The 19,310-nt window shown below is 42.4% G+C and overlaps 1 protein-coding gene across 3 annotated transcripts in view; it reads right to left on the bottom strand.

The window, feature by feature from the left end:
• Nucleotides 1–19,310, bottom strand: part of MTUS2 (microtubule associated scaffold protein 2) — a 533,984-nt gene that overhangs the window by 339,525 nt on the left and 175,149 nt on the right. For all 3 annotated transcript variants that reach the window (XM_081046099.1, XM_081046097.1, XM_081046098.1), the window contains one exon: nucleotides 232–2,679. In XM_081046099.1, the coding sequence (XP_080902225.1) occupies nucleotides 232–2,439 (2,208 nt within the window). In that variant the 5' untranslated portion in view covers nucleotides 2,440–2,679. The remainder of the gene's footprint in view (nucleotides 1–231; nucleotides 2,680–19,310) is intronic.

Consider the following 19,310-nt stretch of genomic DNA (forward strand, 5'->3'; position numbering starts at 1 on the left):
ATGAGTCTCCTTCGATGTTAGATCCATGTCATGATCATCAAACTTTTCCAGTCAAAAATGTCCCTTTGTCTACAATCCCCTCTATTAAAAACATCTATTTCTGTACAAGGGTATCCACCAAAATCTGCAACTTCCTAAGAGAGGATATACTGTTTTCACGATGCATTGAAAATACGGAAGGAACTTTAGGGTGTTCACCTAACAGATCATATCACAACGACATTCTCTTACCTCCTGCAAAAACTTGTCACTCATCTGGCTGAAATGGTGCCCTGGGGGCCGGATCCCAGACACCATCAGTCCAGGGCTGAAGACCCTTGGCTTCTGCAAGTCTGGCTTGAACTTCTCGTACAGGTTGACAGCCGGCTTCACGTCACCGCCTGCCACCTTGTCCTCTCTGGGAAGAGGCGTGTCACATGTGGCTGGGGCATACGGAAGCCCCACTGGGACCAGCGAGGTGTCCACCTGGCTGAGGGCCTGGGGACTCCTCCGGATGTAGGTGATGATCTTGGGCCGCACGTGCTTGGGCTTGGGCAAAACGCCGGGCTTGGGTTCTGGCCTTTCTTCTGTTCTGTCAGCCTGGTGGTTTCCCAGGCCCTCCTGGGAGGAAGGGGTGTCCTCGCAATGTGTGGAGACAGGCTTGGGGATGCCACTGGGGCAGGGGTTCTTGTCAGGCACTTTCGGGGACGCGCTCAACAACCACACGCTGTCGGTGGGCGGTGGGGCTGCCGAGGGCGACCTCGCGTTCGCACTCAACATACTCAAGTCCTGAAAACTGGTAGTGGGCGAAGCAGGCTGGTGGGTCGCACTCCCAGTTCTCTCTGCGATGAGAGGGGCTGGGACACCAAGAAGGGAACCTGTTCTCGCTGGAGGACTTTCAGGCTTAACCGCACTCTCTACATGGTTCCTATTTTCAGCAGCAGATGTAGTCACCTCTTTGCTTTCCCCTGCTTCTGAGCTGCTGCTTTGAAGGTCAAGGGGTTCAGGGACCCCCGTTTTGCTCTCTCCAACGGAAGGATCTGAAGTGGAAATGGTAGCACGATCCCTGTTCCCTGTCTCCTGACCAACATCTGAGGGCGTGCTGTCCGTCGGGTGGTCAGGAATAACAGCCACGTGACCATCCCCTGGTGACATGCTGCTGGGTGACGAGTCCCCCAGTTGTGTAGCTGCGCTTGGTGAAATCTTGCCAGGGGCCTGGTTATCAGCAGCTCCCCGGGAAGCAGGGCCCTGTTTGGGGGTGGTGTGAAGAGGACCCTGCTGGCCGAGGGGGACGGCGCCCCTGTCCTGCTCACTCCAGCCTCTTCCCACGCCCAGCGGGTGGGGGCGGCCGCGGGGCGGGCTGCGGAGTGCCTGCGTGGAGGCTTCTTGCTGTGCTTCCCGGCCCGGCCCCTTTCTGTCGAGGGGTGACACACTGTCGTCCTTGGGACACCCCTGACACTCAGCCTGGGGTGACAGTAACTCCTGCACGGCCCTTGGTTGGACAGATGTCAGCTCTGACTTGGGCTCTCCCTTTCCCTGACTTAATTGTGCTTCCGGCTCACTCGGGACTTCCTCCCACGCTGACGTTAAAGTCCGGGCACGCTCCGGAGGGACAGGACGCGGGGCGCTGTCGTCGGTCACTTCCCGCACGTGTCCCCCCTGCATCTGGGTGTCTAAGCGGGCGGTCTCCTTGGCTTCTGAGGTAGATGGTTCAGGATGACGCACACGCCTTCCCTCGGAAGTGCCGTCGGCTGCAGGAAACGCCGTCGCCGGGGAGCGGGCTGTCGCCGGCTCCTGGGGCTCCGCCCCAAGCCCGGTCACGTGACGCGCGGCCCCGGGGGCGCCGGGCGGGGCGGGCGGCGGGAGCGGCCCAGTCAGGCCCCCAGCGCGCTCCTTCGGGACCGTGTCCGCTGCAGCAGCGGAGCCGCTGGCCGTTTGCAGCGCATGCCTTCTCAGTTCCTCGTTGTCAAGGGTCTTGGCCAACTTATTCTTGGGCGCATGCCGAGGGATTTCAGCGCCCCTCTTAGCCAGAGCGTCGGGACTGGCTTCCCCCACAACATTCCTCCAGCTCGATCCCTGGACACTCCGCGGGGTCTGCAGGACAGCGGCGCCTCTCTGCGTTGTGTGCTCTTCGTGTCGTTCCGCGCCAGCAGTCGAAGAAAATTTAAAATCTTTCAGGCTGGTGGGGCCAGCCTGCGATCCCTTCCCAAAGCTCTGAAGTTGGTGAAATTCCTCACGGAAATGGGCATTATTTCCTGGCTCTCGTGAATTTGCGTTGCCAGTTTCATCCGCCAGGTCACATGGCTCAGACTCATCGCGAGGGGGATTGCCCTCCACCATGATCTGATTGGCGTTTGTATCTCCCAGACTTAGGAGACTCTCATTATTATTTTTTGTTCCCTTTCTGTTGTCCTGCAACTGAGTGTAACATGATTTCTTGGGAGCCAATGGGACACTCATTTTCCACCCTTCAGTGAGGGCTGCTTGCCATGCAGTCCTACTTGAGGGAAAGGGGTTTCCTTCAAGCTGCTTTTTGATTCATAGGAAATTCTGAAGGTGCTTGTTGCCCCCTGACAATGTCACATCGAGATACTGCTGTTAATTATTTTCAGAGCGGTTTTAAAACCAAGCATTGTCTTGATATACAGATGACTTATCTGTTAGGTGCCTGCTGAGTGAGAGCCAATTAGTCCATGAGACCTAGAGACAAACAGAAATAAAACCGTGTTACATTGACCAATAGACATTTTCAGAAGAAGGCATGGTAAACACACATTTATTCATCACTTTCATATTATTTCGTTCACCCAATCCATATTATTTCTCAAAAGTCTTTCAGATAAGGGCTCCAGCTGGCCAAATATGGGAAAATTGAAATATTAAAATAATTAATGTTAGAAATGGATGATAAACATATTAGATCTTAAATTCCTATTTTAAAAATTCACAAGTCCATACTAATACTGTTTTAAAAGGGTGGAGGAGAAGGAAGGCTCCTCTTCACAGAAGACTACCAACTACTATAGGAAAAATTATACGATTAGAAAAATCACCAGAGCAATAATTATCTTGGGCAAAGGACACCACTGCTTGCTAAAAACATTGGGTGAAAGATTGTTGGGGAACAGAATATTTACATAATCTCAAGGTACCATCCTCCAGATTACTTTCTTTCTTACAAAAGAAAATTTTTATATTTATGGAAAAAACTGGTGGACAACTCCTTCATTGGTTGATCAAATTTCACATCATCAGTAACAGAAATTGACATCGGTACTCCTGAGGTTAGATAGTTGTCAGTGCTTCATATCACCATGTGGTATCCTTGCTATAAATGTTCAACCTGAATTTCATCCTGAAGAAATAATCAGGAAAATTTAAACTGATGGACATTTTACAAAATGCAGGGGTACATCAGTTTTCGAACGTAATCCGTTCCAGAAGACGGTTCGAGTTCTGAAACGTTCAAAAACCGAAGTGCAGTTTCTCCATAGACAGTAATGCAAAATGGATTAATCCGTTCCAGACCTTTACAATCAACCCCTAAAACAGCAATTTAGCATGAATTTTACTATCTAACGATACCATAGATCCATAAAATTTACGGGATTCGGAAACCAAAATGTTCAACAATGGAGACGTTCGAAAACCAAGGTACCACTGTAACTAGCCTACACTTGCCTCGAAATGCCACTGGATATCTAAACAAAATGTATTTCCTTGACTGGTCTTTGGATTTTTTTTAAAAAAGTTAGCAAAGTACATCGTTGAGACAATTCAAGATTTAAATATGGACAGTATGGTAGGTAAAAGTATTTATTAATGTTAAGTTTCTTGGGAGTACAATAGTATTGTGATTATATCAGAGATAATCTTTGATTTGGGAAGATACATGGTTTTAAATGTGATATGCTTTTTAACATGACATGTTGTCTGTAACTTACTCTCAAGTGGTTCAGCGAATGGAAAAACGTGTTTGTGCATGCACACGTGTGTGTTTGAGAGTGTGCAACTACAGCAAAATGTTAACAGTTTGAAAATGTAGTAGATTTCCACTCTACCACACTTGCAACTTTTATATAGGCTTGAAATTTTTTGAAATAAAAAGTTGGAGAAAATTCTATTCCAGCCTGCAAGGCCTGCATGATCCAGCCCCTACACACCTTCCTAGCCTCCTCGCCCTCTTACTCTCCAGGCTGAGGCCACACTGTCCTTGTTCATTACACTAACATGTTCTGCTTCAGGCCTTTGCACATGCTCTTTCATTGAAATGGAATGTGGAATCTTCCCCTAACCTCATTCAAGCAACTCCTTTGTATTCTTCAGTTTGCAGCATAAAACCACTTCCTCTAGGAAGCCCACTGATCCACTAGAAAAGATTATGTCCTTCTGTGATGAACTTTCATAATATCCTGCATTTTCACCTTAATTTTATTTTTAATTTTTTTCTTTTTCAATTACAGTTGACATTATATTAGTTTCAGGTGTACAACACAGTGATTAGACATTTATATAATTTATGAAGTGACCACCCCCATAGATCTAGTACCCATCTGACAGCATACATAGTTTTTATAATGTCATTGACAATATTCCCTATACTATATTTTATATCCCCATGACTATTTTATAACTGCTGATTTGTACTTCTTAAACCCCTCACCATTTTCACCCATGCCCTCTACCCCCTCCCATCTGGTAACCATCAAAATGTTAGCTGTATCTATGAGTTTGTTTCTGTTTTGTTTTGTTTGTTTGTTTGTTTTGTTCTTTAGATTATACATATAAGTGAAATCACATTGCATCTGTCTTTCTCTGTCTGACATACTCCACTCAGCACAATACCCTCCAGGTCCATCAATGCTGCCACAGATGGCAAGAACCCATTCCCTTCCATGGCCAAGCAATATTCCATTGCATATACTCGTATGTACCACCTCCTCTTTATCATTTATTCATCAATGGACACCCAGGCTGCCTCCACATTATGGCCATTGTAAATAATACTACAAGGAACATATGCATGCACACGTCCCCTCAAAGTAGTGTTTTGGATTTCTTCAGATAAATACCCAGAAGTGAGATTACTGGGTCCTTCTTTGTCTCTTGTTATAGCCTTTGTTTCAAAGTCTATTTTGTCTGGTATAAGTATTGCTACTTCAGATATTTTTTTCATTTTCATTTTCATAAAATATCTTTCTCCCATCCCTTTACTTTCAGTCTGTGAGTGTCTTTTGATCTGAAGTGGGTCTCTTGTAGGCAGTGTTTGTAAGGTTCTTATTTTCTTATCCATTCAGCCACCCTGTCTTTTGACTGGAGCATTTAATCCACTTGCATTTAGAGTAATTGTTGATACAAATGTAGTTATTGCCATTTTATTAATCATATTTTTATCTTTTTTTCTTCTTCTTAAGTAAGTCCCCTTAACATTTCTTGTAGTACTGGTTTGGTGGTGATGGACTCCTTTAGCTTTCTGTGGTCTGGGAGGCTCTTTATCTGTCCTTTGATTCTAAATGATAGCTTTGCTGGTTAATCTTGGTTGTAGGTCCTTGCTTTGAATCACTGAATATTTCCTGCCAATCCCTTCTGACCTGTAAAGTTTCTGTTGAGAAATGAGATGACAGTCTTATGGGGGCTCCCTTGTAGGTAACTAACTGCTCTTTTCTTGCTGCTCTTAAGATTCTCTCTTTGTCTTTAATCTTTGGCATTTTAATTATGATGTGTCTTGGTGTGGGCCTCTTTGGATTCATCTTATTTGGGATTCTTTGTGCTTCCTGGGCTTGTATGTGTATCTCCTTCACTAGATTAGGGAAGTTTTCAATCATTATTTCTTCAAACAGGTTTTCATTCCTTGCTCTCTCTCTTCTTCTTCTGGTATCCCTATGATACGAATGTTGGTACGCTTGATGTTATCCCAGAGGCCCCTTTTTTTGGGAATTTTTTTTCAGTTTTGCAGTTCTGATTGCGTGTTTTCTACTACATTATCTTCTAAATTGCTGATTTGATCTTCTGCTTCATCTAATCTACTGTTAATTCCCTTTAATGCATTCTTCATTTCAGTTATTGTACTTCATTTCAGTTATTGTATCTTTATTTCTGACTGGTTCTTTTTTATGTTTCCTATCTCTTTGTTGAAATTTCCCCCGAAACCACTGAGCTTCCTTATAACCAGTGTTTTGAACTCTGCATCTGGTAGACTGCTTGTCTCCATTTTGCTTAGTTCTTTTTCTGCAGCTTTGTTCTGTTGTTTTATTTGGGACATGTTTCTTTGTCTCCCCATTTTGGCTGCCTCTCTGTGTTTGTTTCTATGTATTGGTAGAGTTGTTGTGTCTCCCGGGCTTAGTAAAGTGGACTTATGTAGTAGGTCCTTGTAGTAGGTGTCCTGAGGGGCCCAGTGACACAGCCTCCCTAGTCACCAGAACTAGGTGCATTTCTTTGTGGGTTGTGTGTGCCCTCCTATTGTAGTTGAGCCTTGGTAGCTATTTGCACATTAAAGGGAGGGATTGACCCTCAGGCTTATTGCCATGACTACAGTGGAGGAGCTGTTGTGGAGGCGCTGGATTCACTATGGAGCAGGATTCATCCCTATGGAGCAGGATTCACTTTAGCAGTGCTCTGGTGCCTGCCCAGTATGCCCTTTGGGTATGTCATCTGCAGAGGCAGCTGGGTGGTACTTTGGTGTGATTCAAAGCAGGCCACCAGGCATGCTGGCCTCAGGGCCTCCTAGGAGAGGCCTCACCACAGGCCAAGGTCAGCCAGAGTCTGTGCCCTGCCTGGGGTCCCCTGGTATGAGCCACAAATAAATCTGCAGATGGCAGCCACCTGCACTGGGCTTGTAGGTGCCTTGAGAGGCCAAGACACCAATGCTGGGCTTAGAGCTGCTCAGCAAGAGGCATGGGACATGGCAAAGCCAGATCCTGCTTGTTTGGGTTTTGTGAACCTTTGAGAGATTTTAGGAAAGTCCTCAACATGAGCCAAGACAAGCTGTTTGTATGGAATAGCCACTGGAGTGGCTTGGGTGGGTCCACAAGTTCAGTGGGGTGGGGTCTCAGGGAATCACCAGGGCAGACAAATGGTTTTAGCAAGGTTGATGGAGACTCAGATATGGCAGCCAGTTGTGTCTGGATATTGGGAGGGGTAGGGATCAATTAAGAAATAATGGACTCTGCCAGCACTTCTGTCCATGAGAAAGCTGCCCTTTTAGCCCTTGTCCTGAAGCCAGACAATTCAGTGCCTCTCTGTATGTTCCTGGCACCTTTCAAGCTACTGCCCCAATGCTGGAGCTCAGAGCAAGTGAGTCCATCAGTGAGTACATCCATGTGTGAGACATTTCAGAGGAACACCTGGGACTCCAGCCACCCTCCACCAAACCCAGCCACTATCTCCACTGGTTTTCAGCTAGAACTTGTGGGGACTTCTCTCCTGGGCACTGAAACCCTGGGCTGGGGAGCCTGGTGTCAGGAGATGTCCCCTTACGGGGGACATCTGTGCAGACAAGATACTCCTTCCAATTTTTAATTGCCTCAGGCAGGTGTGGGACCAGCCCTTTCTGCATCTCTGCCCCTCCTACCAGTCTCAAGGTGGCTTCTTTGGTATGTCCTTAGTTGTAGGACATCTATTCAGCTGGACTTTAGGCAGTTCTTAATGATGGCTGTTCTTAATTTAGCTGTAATTCTGATATGGTCATAAAAGGAGGCAAGCACAGTGGTTACCTACTCTGCCATCCTGACCAGGAAGCCTGTCTTTTCACTTAAAAAAAATTCAGGTGTACTAGAAAAAAAATATTTTGAATACTTGGCATATGTATTAGGCACTTAATATGTACTTGTAGCATGGATAAGCAAATGATTGAATGAGTGATGAAGATCAATGTTATTTCTGCCCTCATGGAACTTAAAATCTAACACAGTATTTAAAATTCAATCAAAGGGAACTCACAGATGATCAGTAAACCACTCAATTCAAGGCTAACATTGTTTTACCTGCTATGATCAATATATTTTATTCGGCACTAGGTGGGAGAGTTAAAAGTACAATGCCCTGCCTCGTCCCGAATTCCCCCAAAGGGGATTCAAAGTGAACAGCCTTTCACACCTTTCCCTTCATTCATACAAACATATATGGCCACACACATGCAAACACATACACACATACACACATACACACATGCATGCACATACACACATATTACATGGGAGGCTACTGTGATATTTCTACTAAACTAGGCTACATGGCAACCCACTTAGCTTCCCTTCAGCATTGTCTATATGTTACTTCATATATTCGAAAGACTACATGTGGATATGTATCTACACACATATATCCTTGTATATATACTATATATGTGTATACATATATATACACACATACATATATATACACACACATATTTTATAATGTATATGTTATAAAACAATATAATAAACTGAAAGAACAAAAGACTAAAAAATCACCAATAACTTGTAGCTACCTCCATGTTCTTCTCCAACCCAACCCCTACCTCCCCAACTTAATTTTTCACTTGAAAACCTACCATGGGCATCCTGAAAAATGAAACGATAGAGCTCCCTTTTCCTTTCATTTCTTTTGCATCTATATATAAATATGTGCTTTTCATATTTATGGAGATCATCTTCTATAAGCTAGTTTCTTGTGACATTTTTTTCCTCTCTATGTGACCCTTCTCTCCCTTACCCCAAGACACATTAACATCCTGGTTTAGGTCATTCCCACATTCACATAATCCTATCCAAATACACACTCTTGTACACATGAGTGCACTTTCATTTCCCTGCCATACTGTTCTTCTGCTCTTCCCATGGTTCACTTATTGTCCTCATCTTCCCCACTTCCTTCATTACTGTCTCCCATATTCTTTTTCTCCTGCTCTATCTCCTTCCACACCTGTCTTCAGCAAATCAGTGGTACCCCAGGCCTAGCCAGACTCCAATACTAAGCCTACCCAAGGTGCTGATATTCTGATCCCAGCCTTGGTTCCTTGACACAGAGAGAACTCAAGAACCCCCTTTGTGTATTCACTTCTCTCTTTAAAAATGTTCTCCTTGAAGATGCACATGTCTTCTGGGCACAAATACAAAAAGAATGCAGGTAAATCAATAGGACAGCAGTTAAAAACAAAAACAAAACAAAACAAAAAAAACACCGTGCTCTCTGGGTGGGGAAACAGGTGTCCCAGAAAGTCAGGGAGAATTAGAAATTCCACAGACGTAGGTCATCCACAGAAAGAGAGAGTCTCTAATTCTCTGTGGGCAAAATTATAAGCATGAAACCAAAAGCCCTCTTTGGTTTGAATTGTCGAGGCTGGGAGAAAGAAAGAAATGAATTCTTCTCAGTAGTGATGAGCAAAACACAGCACCATATACCACAATCCACAACATGATGGCTAGACAGTGACAAACAGGTGTAAGATCGGTGTCTTGCTAGAAAGAGTTGTATTTTGATTGTTAAAGAATTACATAATAGATTTTCTTTGTCCTTGTCAGTAAACAATAAATGTTACTCATTGGTGAGGGCATGGAAAGGTAGGACCTCCTAGGGGCCAAGAATTATTCTCAGCACTAATACATATTTACAAAATTTAATTTTTAAATTATAATTAATTTTATTTAATCTTTAATCTTAATTTAAGCTATTTAATATTTGCAATGGAGTCCAGAGATAGATCTGAACATCCCTTGCCTTTATTTATTTATTTATGTATTTATTTAGGTATCTCCAGGTAAGAAAATGAAACACAAAAGGTAACATTCCCAAGGTCATACGGCTAAGAGCAGAGACAGACACAGGAAAGTAAAACCAATACAGAAAGCAGAAGCTGTGAAAAGAAAAGCTGCCTGTTGGTGAAATCGTACAGAGCACACAGGAAGAATAAAAGGAAAAGTCACTATCACAGGGACAAGAATAGAAACGCATTTATTCTGTTCTTTAGATTCCACATACAAGTGAGATGATATGGTATTTGTCTTTCCCCATCTGACTTATTTCACTTAGCATAATGTTCTCTAGGTCCATCCATCTCATTGCAAATGGTAATATTTCATTCTTCTTTATGGCCATGTAATACTCCATTAGAAAGTACAAATTGGTAACCACAATATTGCCACAGGTGTATGAAAGACAGTTTGGGGAATATAATCAATAATGTTGTAAAGATTTTGTAGGGCGTAGATGAGCACTTGTCTTATTAGGGAGACCACTTCATAGACAGTGTAGATGCCTGACCTCTGTGCTGCACACCTGAAGCTGAAGCTGACTAAATTTCAACTATAATTTAATATATATTAATAGATATAGTCACGGGATGTGGAGTACAGCATAGGGAATAGAGTCAATGGAACTGTAACAGCCATATAAGATGTCAGAGGGGTAGTAGATACAGAGAGTTATCACTTTGTGAGGGGTGTAAATGTCTAACGATTACATTGTTTTGTTCACCTGAAACTAATAATGACAAGAAAAAAAAAGACAGAATAAAAAAAAGAATAGAAAAGCAAAATCAAAAAGGGAAAGTTCACACAAGACAGGAAAAGCAAATTTAAAACCTTCTTCAATGGCAGAAGGCAGAATTATGTACAGGAAGTAATGTTTCCCTCCCTTCCCTCTCACCTGGTTACACACATCCCCCTACAGCTCCATCATCCCGTCAGGAGATGCTCACAGAGCCAATATGAGCAAGAGTTCTATTCTGAACCCAGACTTCAATCCAGGTACTCTACTAAGATAAACATTTTTCCCCAATATAAACATGATCATAAAAATTCAGACTCATAATACAGAAGTGTGTGATTGAACAAAAAAATGCAAATATGTCAACCAACTGTGCTAACCTTGCACTTGAGGAGCGTGTGACTTTCATGTGCTTCACATCCAAGACGATAAGAAGTCACAAACAATCACTTTAGAGGTAAATGGTAATGTATCTTGAGGAAAAAATATCCATTAACTAAGCCTTAGGTCCAAAAAATTTTTTAAAGATTTTCTAGGCTCATGTGGTAATTAATAATCTTCCAAGGAGTTCCCCCTACTGATAGGGTGAAAACCCTGTCGGGAAATCCACCAGCTCTCTAGGCAGCCCATCACTCCTCTGAGCAGGACCACCACCTAGCCTGCCAGGAGCTGAGATCCATCTCCCTAGAGCCGAACAATGCCATCCTTTGTCCCCTAGACAACACTTCAGGTATCTGTAAAGAGCTGCTATTCTCTCTTCCTCCCCAAACGTGCTCTCCTTATTGAAGAACTCAGATTCTCCCAACTATTGGAGCAGGTTTTGAAAACTCCCACCATCCGAGCACACCACCAGGGAGCCTGAAGTCCCTTCTAACCAGGGTGCTCAGAGCTGCACACAGTACCCCAGTCCTCGGTGCGTCAAGAGCATGTGGAAGCAAGACTGCCAATCTCTTGGTTATACCTCTAACCACATCGTCTAAGAGAGTGGCCTCTTCATGGGCATATAAGAGGCACCCTGTTAATTCCACATCATCGATTAAAATGTCAACTGCTATGTGAGTTACTCCTAAACTACACTGATTAAAATCTAGAAATCTGTAACTGGCTTTTAGCACCCATGGGTAGAACCATAGAAATATCCTTCTTGAACTTCATCTTGCTTGTCTAGGTCCATTGCTCTATACTATTCACAATTTATCTGGGCTGACCCTTCGTTTTTCATCCAAAATATCTACAGTCTATTCTGTTTTCATGCCATCTATGAAGAGGTAAGCTCACTTTCCATTTTATCACTCATTTCCCTGATCCCAGTGTCAGCAGGACAGGAAAGCAGCAGCTGCATCTGCTGGGGAGAAGGAACTCCGTGACACTTGTCCTGTGCTCACGAGCATCCTCGGCCCAAGTTCACACAGGCACGCTTCCACCCACCAGGCCCTACAGCCACTACACATGTCCCATCGTGTCATAAGAACATCATAAGAAAGGGAACTTTGAGCAATAGCCAGGATATGGAAGCAACATAGATGTCCATCAGTCAATGAGTGGAAAAAGAGGGGGTACATGTACACAATGGAATATTATTCAGCATAAAAAAGAACGAAATCTTGCCATTTGTGGCAACATGGATGGACCTAGAGGGTACTATGCTCAGTGAAAAAAAGACAGAGAACGACAAAGACCATATGATCTCAGTCATATGTGGAATCTAAAACAAAACTCAAAAAACAAAATACATGAATAAACAAAACAAAGCAGAAACAGGCCCATAGATACAGAGAACAAGCCGACTGTTGCCAAAGAGGAGGGTGTTGGGGATGGGAATAAAAATTTTAAAAATTGAAATTAAAAATTGAAAAAAATAAAAGAAATTTTGTCAAACATGTTGCTGAAATAATTATATCACCTCTCATCCAAAAGAAAAAGAAAATGAAAGTAAAGAAAGAAAAGAAAACAAAGCTAGTCCACCATGATCTGTTCTACACACCACCCACCATTCTCCAAGGACCACATTTTATTTTTCTCAGTACTCATAATTCACCAATTCAATTATCAATGCTTTTTAAACCCCAACATGGGCTCCACATCAGAGGGTGCATGAGCACTGCACCCTCTCCTTGCTAACAAACAAAATTGTCTTTTTCCATCTTTAACAATCAGGCACATCTGCTCTTCCCAGCTCACAATCTCTGATAATGGTTTGACCATCTCATCTAGAACTTTTTCAGTTGAACACATATACGTTTCTGAATCATTAAGTGGACTGGTGCTCAAATCCAATCTCTTCATCCATGTTGCACTTAAGTTTCCTCTTCCCATGTTTGTTTTGTCGAGCACAACATGAAAGGCATTCTCAGATAAAGAGGGACTCAGCAGATCTACCATCTCCATGCCACCTGCTCACATGACCATGAGTTAACCTGGCTGAATGACAGACAAAAGCCAAACTTCTCAGCTTGACATCCAAAGTCTGATGAACACTAACCCATATAGATTTCCAGACTTAATCTCCTTTACTCTTCTATTTAAAATATGCCTGCTCTGTAAAATCATCCTCCCTACCAAATAGCTCCACCTTCTGAACTGAAATACCATCTCCTCCATGAAGACCTTCCTAAATTTCCTCCTCCCCTAGTGCCCCAAAAATGGTAGCGCAGAGCTGGATATTGTCTCTCCGTGTCCTGAATCCACAGTTCTTCCCTTTCGGCACTATGTTTTTTTAATCATAGTTATATGAATCTTATTTTATTATAGTTAAGTATTTCTGTTTATTACAGTCACATGTGTCTTATTTTTATTATAGCTACATGTGTCTTGTTTCGTTTATTAAACTATACACTCACTAGGCTGGAGGGAAACTGATCAGATACTTCCGTTTCCCACATGGAGTCTGGGACGCAGTTTGCACATAGTGGGTGCTTGGGATGAAGCAATCCCCTCCCATTTGGAGCTCTAAATGGTCAACATATACACCACTTTCAATACAGCACAAGTCCTAGATTTCTTTCAGTCTTTTAAGATGGAGATTACAAAGTCACCTTTTCCTAACTGGGTAACTGGTGAGGCACCTTCTCCCAGTCACTGCAGGAGGGCTGTACCAGAATATTCAGAGGAGATGATATAGAAAAGTCCATTCTGATCATCAATGTTTGATTTATATTTCCCACAACAATTAATTTAGAAAATAAACTAAAGGAAGTTTGGGGGATCTTTATGTTATTAAAAGGGAGTATGGGTTTTAAAAAATTAAAAAATACTGCTGTACAACCTTTCCTCAACTGCCAGGTCTGCTATGTAAAGCTTTATCCGTTGGGAATTTTCATGTAACTATTCTAGTGCTGTGCCATGTGACTTAATAAAAACGTATTTGCCAAAGAAGCTCCAATTGAAACTCCTACCATGCAATAAATTATTCTTCAAAAGAACTTTAGATACAGAAAAATGTATAGGATATGAACCCCAAATTTAACGGCAATTATAATAATGCAAAAACGCCAAAATCTCAACTTTCAAATTTTAGTTGACATTTTTGCTGACATATTTGGGATCTATAATGTGCCACCACACTTAATAGGATAATTTTATAGTAAGTTACTTGCAAAGATTTACACACAAGTCAATGTATGCATCTGTTTTAGAAAGTATCATGGAAACCATTCCTCTGTTTTCTGCCAATTGTAATTAGTTGTGAATAGCCAGATTATTGGCCTTATTTCATAACGTTTTGTAAGTTGATTCTCAATAGGCACGATTATAGGTAATCTGAAACGTGGTGCACAGCAGACTAAATGAGTTTCACAAGTTCAATTTCCCCACAATACGGTAAAACATTGAATTGCTAGTTGGGGGAATTGCTAGTTGTAGCTGTCTGTGGTGCTGAATCCTGCGATCGCATGCCAAATAATGAAACAGCTTTCCGGAGCCGGATTTACTCACCTTATTTATGCACAGAACATGAGTAGTATGTTACACTTTATTCTCATATAAAAAACAGGGCTGTGTTCAGAAAGAATACCTTTTTTTTTTTTGGTAGCAGAGCTATTTTATTTTACCTTGAGTAAAGAGTGAAGAAGAATACAGACATATGAAATGCTGCTATTTCCCCTTTATACAGGGCCAGGAAAAGAGGTAACTTGACTTTTCATAGCTCAGACCAATCCGACATTTAAGTCAAATATTATATTAATATATAGTCTCTCCAATAAAAAAAAATGTTGCATGTTTCTCCAAAAGAAGTCTCATTCACATTTGCCAACAAAAACCAACCCTTCCTTCCAGGATGGAATTTCATGCAGAAAATAGGGGGTATTCATTCCTTGCTTATTGTGCTTAATACTTATTTTGTTTTGTTTCTGTCTTGAATGATATTTTTTCTAAAATAGAAAAACTTACATTGCCAATATAAAAGAAATGGATCCTCATTATATGAAAAAAGTAAAAATACCAAAGTCCTCTACTCCCACCCCAAGAATTGATGTGTAGTATCCCAGATTTTTTTTACACTCAGAGAATGGGTTGTATATGTCTGATTTTTCAATTTGCATGTCATGGACACCTCCCCGCATAAGTATATGTAATAAACACTTTATCACTTTTAATTATGCTCACGTTTACCATAATTCACCCACCAATCCTCCGGCTGTCACAGAATACTTCTGAATGCCTATCTTTATTGCACTCCTTATTTTCTTAAGATATGTTCCAAAAGGTGGAAGCAGGTGTGCACATTTTCATTTTTATACAGAATACTAAGCTCCATGAAGATATTTGTTCTGTTTACAGGTGCACCTCCCGTACCCAGAGCCTGGCACATCATGGGGGCCCCACAACCATTTATGGAATAAACACATACGACCTTCAGGGAAATAACTGTCACTTTTCATTCTATCCCTCTGTTTCCCTATTTCCTGCTCCATCTCCTCCCTCTCAAAATCCCTCCTAACTTGAATGACCAAGTCACTTACATTCAAATAGGGACAATTTTTTTCTTGCATAGGAATTTTCCCCATTTTTTATTAACATATGATAATTTGTGTACAGTAACATTCATACTCTGTATGGTGCTGTTTAATTCTGCAAGTTTGGGCAAACATACACAGTCCTGTCATCACCGCCACTACAATGAAGATACACAACAGTTCCATGAGCTCTAGGAATTCCCCAAGTGCAACTATACAACTATACAATTCCCCAAGTGCTTCCACAACCTCCAGTCCTGGCAACCAATAATCTGATTTCTGTTCCTACAAACTTGCCTTTTCCAGGTGTCACTTAAGTGTAAGTGTACAGGTTGCAGCCTGGTGTCGAGCTCCTTTCACCTAGCACAGTGTATCTGAGATCCATCTGCCAGTACCGTGTTTCCCTGAAAATAAGACCTAGCCGGATCATCAGCTCTAATGCATTTTTTGAAGCAAAATTTTTTTGTTTTAAATTTATTGGGGTGACAATTGTTAGTAAAGTTACATAGATTTCAGATGCACAATTCTGTATTACATCATCTATAAATCCCATTGTGTGTTCACCACCCAGAGTCAGTTCTCCTTCCATCACCATATATTTGATCCCCCTTACCCTCATCTCCCTCCCCCCACCCCCTTTACCCTCTGCTAACCACTAAACTATTGTCTGTGTCTATGAATTTTTGTTTCTTATTTGTTTGTCTTGTTCTTTTGTTGTTTTTGGTTTATATACCACATATCAGTGAAATCATAGGGTTCTCTGCTTTTTCTGTCTGACTTATTTTGCTTAGCATTATACTCTCAAGATCCATCCATGTTGTCACAAATGTTCCTATATCATCTTTTCTTAATGCCAAATAGTATTCCATTGTGTATATATACCACAATTTCTTTATCCATTCATCTATCGAAGGACATTTTGGTTGTTTCCATGTCTTGGCCACCGGAAACAAAGCTGCAATGAACACTGGATCACACGTGTCTTTATGTATAAATGATTTCAAATTCTTTGGGTAGATACCCGGGAGAGGGATTGCTGGGTCATATGGTAATTCTATTCGTAATTTCTTGGGGAACCTCCACACTGCCTTCCATAGCGGCTGCACCAGTCTGCATTCCCACCAACAGTGTATGAGGGTTCCTTTCTCTCCACAGCTTCTCCAACACTTGTTACTATTTGTCTTGTTGATGATAGCCATTCTGACTGGGGTGAGGTGATATCTCATTGTGGTTTTTATTTGCATTTCTCTGATGATTAGTGATGTTGAGCATTTTTTCATATGTCTATTTGCCATTTGTATATCCTCTTTGGAGAAATGTCTCTTCAGGTCCTCTGCCCATTTTTCAATTGGGTTGTTTGCTTTTTTGTTGTTGAGTTTCATGAGTTCCTTGTATATTTTGGATATTAGCCCCTTCTTGGAGGCACTGTTTGCAAAAATCTTCTCCCATTCAGTTGACTGGCTCTTTATTTTGTCGATGGTTTCTTTTGCTGTGCAGAAGCTTTTAAGTTTCATATAGTCCCATTCATTTATTTTAGCTTTTACTTCCATTGTCTTTGGAGTCAAATTCATAAAATGCTCTTTGAATCCAAGGTCCATAAGTTTAGTACCTATGTTTTCTTCTATGCATTTTATTGTGTCAGGTCTTATGCTTAAGTCTTTGATCCATTTTGAAATAATTTTGATACATGGTGACAGATAGCAGTCCAGTTCCATTCTTTTGCACATGGCTGTCCAATTTGGAGCAAAAATTAATAGAACATCCGGTCTTGTTTTACTATAAGACCCAGTCTTATATAAAATAGTATATGATATGATATGATATATGATATGATATGATATGATACTGGGTCTTATATTAATTTTTGCTCCAAAAGACGCATTAGAGCTGATGGGCCAGCCAGGTCTTATTTTCTGGGAAGCACGGTAGTAGGTCTTGTCTGCGGCTACACAGGACTCCAGCCTACGTACCACAGTTCCTCGATCCAGTCCCCGGGGCAGGGACATCTGGGTTCTTTCCAGATTTGGGCAGTTATAAATAAAGCTACTATAATCATTCATGTACAAGTTTTTGTATGAAACTGGAACACTTTCGAGAGTTCAAAAATGCTAAACCAGACAGAACGCCAGCACACCAGGGAGACATGTGGTCTTCCTGTTTAGGACACACTTCTCACCACCCAAGGTTATCTTGTGCTTGTTGACCTGTTTATTATCTGCCTCCTGTCATCTGGGACAAGTTCCAGGAGAGCAGGCACCTCCTCCTCTGATAACCACTCTATTCTCAAGCCTACCACAGTAGCTGGCACACAGTAGGGACTCAAAACAATTTTTAATTGGGCAAAGTTCAACCAACACTAGGAATTTATTTTCATCAACACTTGAATAGCACTTACCATTCCCAGGCTCTGTTTCCAGTGCTTCATTAAACTTAATCCATCTAACAATCCTATGGCTAGATGATATTATTATCCCATTTTACAGATGAGGAAACTAAGACAGAGAGAAGTTAAATAACTTGTGAAAGAACTGCAATATGAACCCACAATCCATGCTCAAAAGCCACCCTGCCAAGCACCCACTGAATCATCAATTTCTAAATTGATAGGTTAAAAAAATCTTACGGTATTTTGTTTTTACTTTGCCTCTAGGGAGGTTACATATCATTCCATGTGATGTCTGGCTATTAGCAGTTCTTCTTTCATGCTGCATATCTCTGAAGTGAAATTATTTTTAACTATTATTTCTAATGGTGAACATTGGAGACAAGCTATTTCCAGAACTCAGACTTTATCAAGTGAAAATGAGATGTGGGAATTTTAAGGACTTGTTCCAGGGAGTTAGGGCTGGATAAAAGACCCCTAGCCTAGCGCCCACCACACACCACCACACCTCAGCCTTCCCAGGTCTCTCCTACCTGGTCTGGTGCCATTGTAGACCTCATCACCAAAGCCCGAAATCTGGAAAGCTTCCTTGGCCCTTTGCTTTAACTCACACCCAATCCATCAGGGGTGATCAGATAGACTTCTGGAATTCATTCCCAACCGCTCCACATTTCTCCCTCTCTGTTGCTACCCCATCTCCCATGTAAGGCACTTACAAATCTCCTACCAGATCTCCTGGCCTCCACTGTCGCTTCTCCAAAGAGCCCTTCTGCCTTCACACGACAGCTGGAGTATCACCTTAATACAGTTATCAGATCAGGTCACTTCCCTGCCACGAACCATCGCCAGGGCTCCCTCCTCTGACCTGTGTGACCTGAAGTCTCGCTCCGCTCCCACTGCTCCCCTCCTTCCCTCTCTGCTCTCACCACAGGCCTCCCCTCTGGCCTGCCATAGACTCTGCACTGCCATTGTCCCTGCTCTGCACGTTCCACGCCCGGCTCTCCACATGGCCGGACCCTGCTTACGTTCCAGGCTTCAGCTCCTCAGTGCGCTCTCAGGCAGGTCTCCTCTCTCCCCAGTCACAGCCTGGGGAGCGTGTTTGTTTCTGTGGGTCTGGTCTTCCTCTCCCACTGGAACGTAAGGTCTGGGAAGATAAGCCTCATGGAAACCCTGCTCACCATGGCTCCCCAGTGACCAGAAGGGTCCAATACATGGGAGGCACCCAATAAGCATTAGTTAATTAATGTGGTGGCATAATCGAATCTTTCCTGATACATCTAGCTCTCTGGGCAATGTCTGGATGGGCATTTATTAATCACATTTATTAACCACCGAGTGTTAGAGGTGGAAAGGAAGTAAGACATCAATCAGCAGCAGCCTCTTGTTTTCCATGAGAAAACTGAAGCCTAGAGAGGCTGTGTGACGTCCTCAGAGTCCCACAGCTAAGACCTGTCACACAAGGGCCAAGACCTTCGCAGCAAGGCAGGGCCAGGTTCTGCATGCCCCCTCCCCCCCAATGTCTAGTG

Source organism: Rhinolophus hipposideros (genome assembly GCF_964194185.1).
Source record: "Rhinolophus hipposideros genome assembly, chromosome: 4".
In the NCBI taxonomy this organism is placed as follows: domain Eukaryota; kingdom Metazoa; phylum Chordata; class Mammalia; order Chiroptera; family Rhinolophidae; genus Rhinolophus; species Rhinolophus hipposideros.